At 30.6% G+C, this 7,276-nt stretch overlaps 1 protein-coding gene across 1 annotated transcript in view; it reads right to left on the bottom strand.

Moving 5' to 3' along the window:
* LOC111614976 (SWI/SNF-related matrix-associated actin-dependent regulator of chromatin subfamily A member 5-like) overlaps positions 1-7,276 on the bottom strand; it is a 61,893-nt gene that overhangs the window by 26,567 nt on the left and 28,050 nt on the right. The window contains exons 8-9 of the mRNA XM_023356351.1: positions 6,398-6,507; positions 2,869-3,005 (exon numbers count right to left, since the gene is read on the bottom strand). Coding sequence (XP_023212119.1) covers positions 2,869-3,005; positions 6,398-6,507 — 247 coding nt within the window. The remainder of the gene's footprint in view (positions 1-2,868; positions 3,006-6,397; positions 6,508-7,276) is intronic.

The following is a 7,276-nucleotide window of genomic DNA, read 5'->3' as shown; positions in this document are numbered from 1 at the left end:
GCATTATCAGTTAATTTAGAAATTAATAGAAAATTTAGCTTATTTTAAGTTAAAAACTTACTTCTGTTGAACTTTTTGTGAGTCTAAAATGAGATTTGAAGTCATCCATAGAATATGAAGGTACGACCTCTTCAACGTAATTTCGTATCTTCTGTCGCTTAGATTTTTTACGTTCATTGGAAACAGCGATGCCAACCATTAAATTTTCATACCTCCTTTTTTTATTCTCTTGTAATTCTTTAAATAATATGTTACTTTCTAAAACTGAAATCAGCGAACAAGGGACAGCGTCCATTTTGCTTCAGCGACAAGCGTTTGTAAAATGCCGTGCAGCGACATGCAGCGGTTGCTGCTCGTGACGTCATTTACGCTACATTTTCGCTGCATAAAAAAACGCGGCCTAACTTTGGCCATTTCCTTCTCAGTTTTACAAAATTTAATTAAGATTTCAATATAATAACATTGTTTGACGGTCTGGCCACTAAAAAACTCACAATGTCTTCATAACATGCTAGATATTGAAGAAAACAATGGTCTGGGCAGTTGTCATCTTTCACACTTTCTCTGCTTTCTGAAAATCATTTTGTCATTCAAAACTCTTGTGCAAGAGATATATAGTCTTCATAGTAGAGCATCAGTCAATAATTGTAAAGTTTCCATTGCAAATTTCTCAAGTTGGATGAGAAATTTAATATAAACTCATTGTTCACTTTTTCCAACTAAATGCAAACTCATTTCCATACTAAGATCTGTACTTTAATCAGTAGTGATGAACAAATGGGAAATTTGTCACACAGAAGAAGAGGTGAAGTTTGAACATCATCTTTTTATTTTTCTACTGGTTCCTGATGAACAATCAGTTTTGTTATTTTCATGTATTGTCTTCTTTTTAAATTTAATCATCTTTATTGGTTTACAGCTTCTTTTATCCTCAAGCACATTAATGTTTCTTTTCTTAAAAGTTTTATGTAAAACAACTCTTTATTACCATTTTTTAATATAGTAGTAATATTATTTTTTCCTCATGTTTTGGAATTGTTGTTTTATGCCCTTTTGCAAACATTATCATATAACATATATAACATTACAAAATAAAGAACATAAATAACTTTAAATGGATTAACAACCAAAAACAACCAACCTTTTTCTTATTACAGTAGAGCATCGATTATCTGAATACCGATCAACCAAAACATCAGTTAACCAAAAGTGTTCCAGTCGGCAAATTCAAATTTTCACTGGTGCTGTGGCAATGCAATATTTGCTATGTCTTGGGCTACTCCAATATTATTTTTGTTGGTATGCGTGTTTTTAGCTGGCAGCACTGGCACGACCATATTGTATTTTTAAAATTATTTCTTTATTTTGCACAAACAAAATAAATATATTGAAAAATATAAAAACAAAAAAAATTTATATTTCAGAAGTTAATCTAGTATCAAAAACATTCCAATTCAGCACATGTTGAGAGAGTACTTAAGGACATGCCAGTATTTGAATGAGGCTTTTTTCTCCTATTGTGAGTGGTGTGTTTTGCTTCAGCTCATCAAAGAATATAGCCCAAGCAGCTGACATCTCCAGATAAACCCAAGAAAAAGAAAGAGTTTTGCTTGTTTTGTATGATGTTTTTCTGAGGACTGTGTGTCATGCTGAATTGGAATGTTTTTTTATACTAGATTAACTTCCGAAATATAATTTTTTTTTGTTTTTATATTATTCAATATATTTATTTTTTCTNTATAATTAAAGTAGCCAAGACATAGACAAATATTGTAGTGCCACATCACTAGCGGACATTTGAAATTTGCCAACTAAAATGGTCGGTTAACTAATGTGATGGTTAATCGGGGGTTGGATAATCGATGCTCTACTGTATATGCATATCACTCATATATTTTATAATATAATTTTTCATTTTTGTGTAACTGTTGATTGGGCAGGAAATTCAACAGGTTCAAACCAATTAAAAATGTATAGTGTCTCATGGCTCTCAAAGTTAAAACAAAGCATAGCTTTCAGCTGAAAGAAATGGCTGTAGAGCATCATAACATTAGTCAAGATGTTATTCAAAGTCTGATTGACAGCATGCCTAAGAGAATTCAATTATTATTAAAGCCAAAGGTAATGTCACAAAATATTAAAGAATGAAATGGATACATTAATATATTTGTAACCTGTTTTCATGAATGTTTTGTTTAAATTCTTTTTGTTTATTAACTCTTCTTTGAGCATATTGTCAAACAGGTTTCTACATTTTCAAGAATCATACTGTATCTCATTAAATGAGTGTCATACCTGTATAAAAATACACTGTAGAAAACTGAACTTTACAGATCTTATTTTTCGTCTATATTTAATTAATCACTACTTATTGCTAATACATTATCTCCATCATAGATTGCACCTATGTTATTAACATTCAGCTGATTCATATAAACTCAGCAAGTGTGCAATAATTTAAAACACCAGTTTGGCATTTCTCTTGTTTTAATTTTATTATAAAATATTAAATTCATAAAAAGTTTAAATTTTAATAATTAAAGAAACTGCTTTGTTATTTTTTAACATAAGTTTATTTAATTTTTTATTTCATTAACTTAAATATATAAGGAAAATATAAATAAGACTAAACTTGAAATTTTACTTTGATTCAGTTCGATCTAATTTTTCTTGAAATACAATGAAAAATTCAATCTGTCTATTACATATTAAAAAGAATATGAAAATAATAATGGTTTGATAAGTTTCAAATCCATATGAAAATTACATTTCTATGAGTTCTGCCCTTTGACAGTCTTCAATAGTCCAATGCTATGTTTAATATAACCTTTTAGAAAATTTACTTAAATTATGTTAAAATCAGCTCACCTGGTTCAGCTCCATCAAAAAGATATGGATGATTACAGCATTTCCTTAACTGCATCAAGATATTCAATAATCTCATTTTGTCTACTTTTCCAGCACCATTTACCACATCTATATCTTTCATTAAAATTTTTGTGTACCTAAATAATAAATTTTTCAAATTAAATGTAAAATGAGAAATGATTGTTTTTAAAAAAATTGCATCTAAAATCAATAAATAATGATGGTATAAATGAAAAAACAATTCTCTTTTTTTTTTTTTTGCAATGTCTGATATAATTTATTCTTTATAAATTAGAAATAAAATTTTAATTAATTTTTCAAAAATTATTTAAATGATTACTTTGTATGCAAGCTTTCTTAAAATACTTGTCACAATAGACTTGATAGTGTATCCAGCTTTGCTAACAGGATACTGTGGTGAGTACCCAAATGCACTTATTGCATTACTCAAGTAAAATGCTCTGTTAACAATTAGCATTTACAAGACTGTTGTATATTTCTCAGGATTGAATAAATATTTTGTGTTTTATTTGAATTTCTACATTTTTAAAAGAATTTATATTATGTTTGACATTGACATGGATTATTAACATATTAAGTATAGAAAAATAATTAAAATACAGTGGTGCCTCATATAACGTAAGCCTCGAATAATGGACGCTGCGAGTAACGGACTTCCTGTTTGGCTGTTACGTAACTCAAGCAACGGACTGGCTGCGGACAACGGACTTTCTGTTCGGCAGTTACGTGAGACAACCAATGGACTTTCTACGAGCAAGTGCGAATAATGTTTCCACTCTTTTGCCATTGCCAATGACAATCTGCTATTTTTATAATATATTACTAATATATTAATATAATATACAGATATATACAGATATACTATAATATACAGATATACTAATAATATATTATTAGTATATCTGAAGTACAGAGCTCCTTTTGGGATTCGGCTTGCTCCCTTGTTTATTAAGTACATCACCTTAGTGTAGGGTATTTACATTTATTCAATTGTTGTGCAAATCATGGCTTCTAAAAAAACAGAAAAGTGATTTCAATTGAAACAAGAAATCATCAGAAGGAGTGAAAGTTGACAAAAACTTCCTTGTCAAATGGGGAGAGGTTCAGGAGTTTACCAACACTCATTATCCAAACAGAGCTGAGGCCAACAGGATCAATGATCTTTACAATGACATCCTTGCCTGTCATTTTTGACAGGTGTTGAAGAAGACAGAGAAACAGAACATTGGACATGTTTTTCAAGAAGCCAGCTGCCAAGAAACAAAGGATGGAACAAGAGGAGATGACCCTGCAAGCTCCGGTAGCCTCTCCTGAATCTGAATCCGATTAAAAAACAATAAAAAAAGGCCCAATGCAATGCGTAAAAAGTCTGTATCTGTATGAACGTGTGAAGAAAGTGTTCCTCCATCTCCTCCTCACAACATCTGACTACCCGGCATGATTGGTGACTGCTCCATTTTCATTTTTTTGTTATGGTACAGTACGGTTATTTTATGCTGCGGAACGAATTATATGTTTTAACATGCATTTCTATGGAAAAATGCATTTCGTATAACAGACTTTTCACTTAACGGACGTGCACCTGGAACAGATTAAGTACGTTATACGAGGCACCACTGTACATTGTGACTCCAATTTATAAGTGTACTTGTTCCTGAAAAATATCTTACAAACCAAAATAGTGTGAAAAAGGATAAGCATTTCTATTCTTTCTCAAGATCAAAATTTTTATTTCATTCCAGTATGACCCTGTCATCCTACTCATGCTTCAAAACAACATTAAATTACTACAGAAAACATTTACCTATCAATCAACAAATAAACTAACATAAATGAAAATTTTGGTTAGGTAATTCTCCAATATAAAAGGAACTAATTGAAATGAGTGAAGAAAATGTAACATAAAAGCAAATATGCAAGTGTGAGAGACCGGATGAGATGGAAATTTTAATTAACCACAACAAAATATATCAAATTAAAAATAACACTTCAATTTCACATATTCTATAAAGAAAAATTTTCCCAACACTTAGTAAAAAAATGGAAGGATGTGATCACATCTTTCCCTGGATTTACTTCCTTTCCAAAGGTGACACATCTTACGAATGCATGTGTCACCAGGAACTTTCATCAGAAATTTATCTATTGGTCAAAACTTTAACATTGCCTAAAACAAAATAAAAAGACAAACATTGAAATTGATAAGCGAGTTCGCCTATCCATATCCTTGTGTAAGTGTATTCCAGCCATGCTCCACTGCTGATCCCTTCAACTGCCACTATTGCCAAACCATAGCTGTGTTTACCTACCAGACCTTTGACCAAAAACTGCCCCATCCAGGAGTATTACCCAATCCAGCAGAAACCTATTCATCCCTTCATCAAGTCGATCCATGGCATCAACCAATCAAGGTATTTCACATCGTGAGTAATAATGTAAGCTCTCTCTCTTGGCTAGGAACCTGTTAACTTCAATACTCAATTATGTTACGCTATATAGCTTTATCCAATTTAAGCTGCTATTTGAAAGCTATAACAGAACTCTGTTATCCTATGTATACGTGTAAATAATTTACAAAAATAAACAGATATTTTTCCTTTATAATTAAGTTGTAGTGTGCTCTTCTTTCGGCTGCATTGTCTCTCAGGCTGTCTCCATCCTGGACCCCTAGTGTCTACATACACGACCGCTCGCGCAAAAATCGGAACAAAAGCCAACAAGGTTTCTGTATCTCCCTTAAAGGATATAGTGGTGTCAGTCCTGACATAGGCATCACTGGTCTGGTGCCAGCCCTCTGGTCACACAAGTTATCAATAAAGCTAAAATATCTAGCAGTAAAAATCATACAAGTTATAATTCATGTGTTACATGAGTAATAGTTTAACTTGCATGATTTTTATAACTATCAATTCACATACAATTTTTAGTATCTAGCTTAGTTATCAGACATTTCTTTATTAATGGTTTGTTAATAAAGAATTCTGTCAGCAAAATGCTCAGGTGTTGCAATAAGACTGTTAATGGTAAGAAAATAATAATAAAAGACAAGAAACATAAATCAAACAAAATACAGTAAAATAATATTATTTTTAAATAATAAAATTTTAACAATGGATAAAGAATCTATAATGTAGAAATGAAGTTCACTTAACTAAACAATCACATTGGAACAAATACCACTATCTTTAGTGAATGAAGACAACCTAAATGAAACAAAGAAAATGTAGACTGGAATCTATGAGCCATCTAATCATAATGCCTAAAAATTTCATTCTCACTGTATTCTTGATTACAATATTTTATTTGAATTATACAGCTTCATAAACATGAAATATAAAAGAAAATAGCATGTTGTTTCAAATTCTTACATACTGACTATTCTTAAATAGGGATCACACTGTATTGTTAAAAAAGTATGAAAGTTTAAAAAATATACATTTAAATAAATTTTTAATCAATATTTTTCTGAAAACACAAAATCACAAATAAAATATTAAAATGTTCTTACCATTCTCTCTGCATTTTACTAAGACCTACATAAACCTTTACTTCTTTTTTAGGTAATAATTTTTTCTCGACATCAGATTTTAAACGCCTCAATAAAAATGGCCGCAAAACCTAAAATAAATTCAGTAGCTTTTATTTTTCAGAGTTTATTTGTCAATATATATCACTTCATATCATAAATAAGTAAAAATATAATTTATATGATTTTTAAATCTGCCACTCGGCATGATTAAATAAATTCCACAGTAAAAGATCACTTTTCTCAAATTTATTTTTCGATTATTCTAACTGTTTTTTCTATTTAAACAGTCAGTTATGAAAAACCTTGACACTTCTCCCAAACTTCAGGGATATTTTCAGGCTTATGAAAATGTGGTGCAAACAAGTCTGTCGACTGCTGCCGAAATCCCTACAGTAAATGTTCCCAAATCTTGTGTCATTGGAAAACATCCTCTACCTAAGTGTTCTTTTAAATCAGTGTTTCTCAACCTCTAACAAATCGTCACCCCCTTCAATAAAACCATTACATAGTATTGCCCCTTCACTTAAAAATTCTGATGCTGAGAGCCAAGGCTAACACCAAATTCGTACTGCATTGAGTAGACTAGTACTAGTATAATGTTATTTGTTTATTGTACAATATAATAAAATATCTAATTATCTATATACAGGTAACCCCCGTATAACACGGTAGTTACGTTCCAAAAAATTGTCATGTTATGCGAATCCGTGTTATGCGAAACAAAGAACTAGTACGAAAAGGAGGGTTAGGTTCCAAAAATTAAAAAACATGCTACTATATTTTCATAATTAAGATAAATATCTTTATTAAAATTTTCTTAAGTGATACATATTAATATAAATTAAACAATGTTTTCTT

Source organism: Centruroides sculpturatus, unplaced genomic scaffold (genome assembly GCF_000671375.1).
Source record: "Centruroides sculpturatus isolate CEXI.00-Female unplaced genomic scaffold, Cexi_2.0 scaffold81, whole genome shotgun sequence".
Taxonomy (NCBI): domain Eukaryota; kingdom Metazoa; phylum Arthropoda; class Arachnida; order Scorpiones; family Buthidae; genus Centruroides; species Centruroides sculpturatus.
This window is presented reverse-complemented; position numbering and strand designations above follow the sequence as displayed.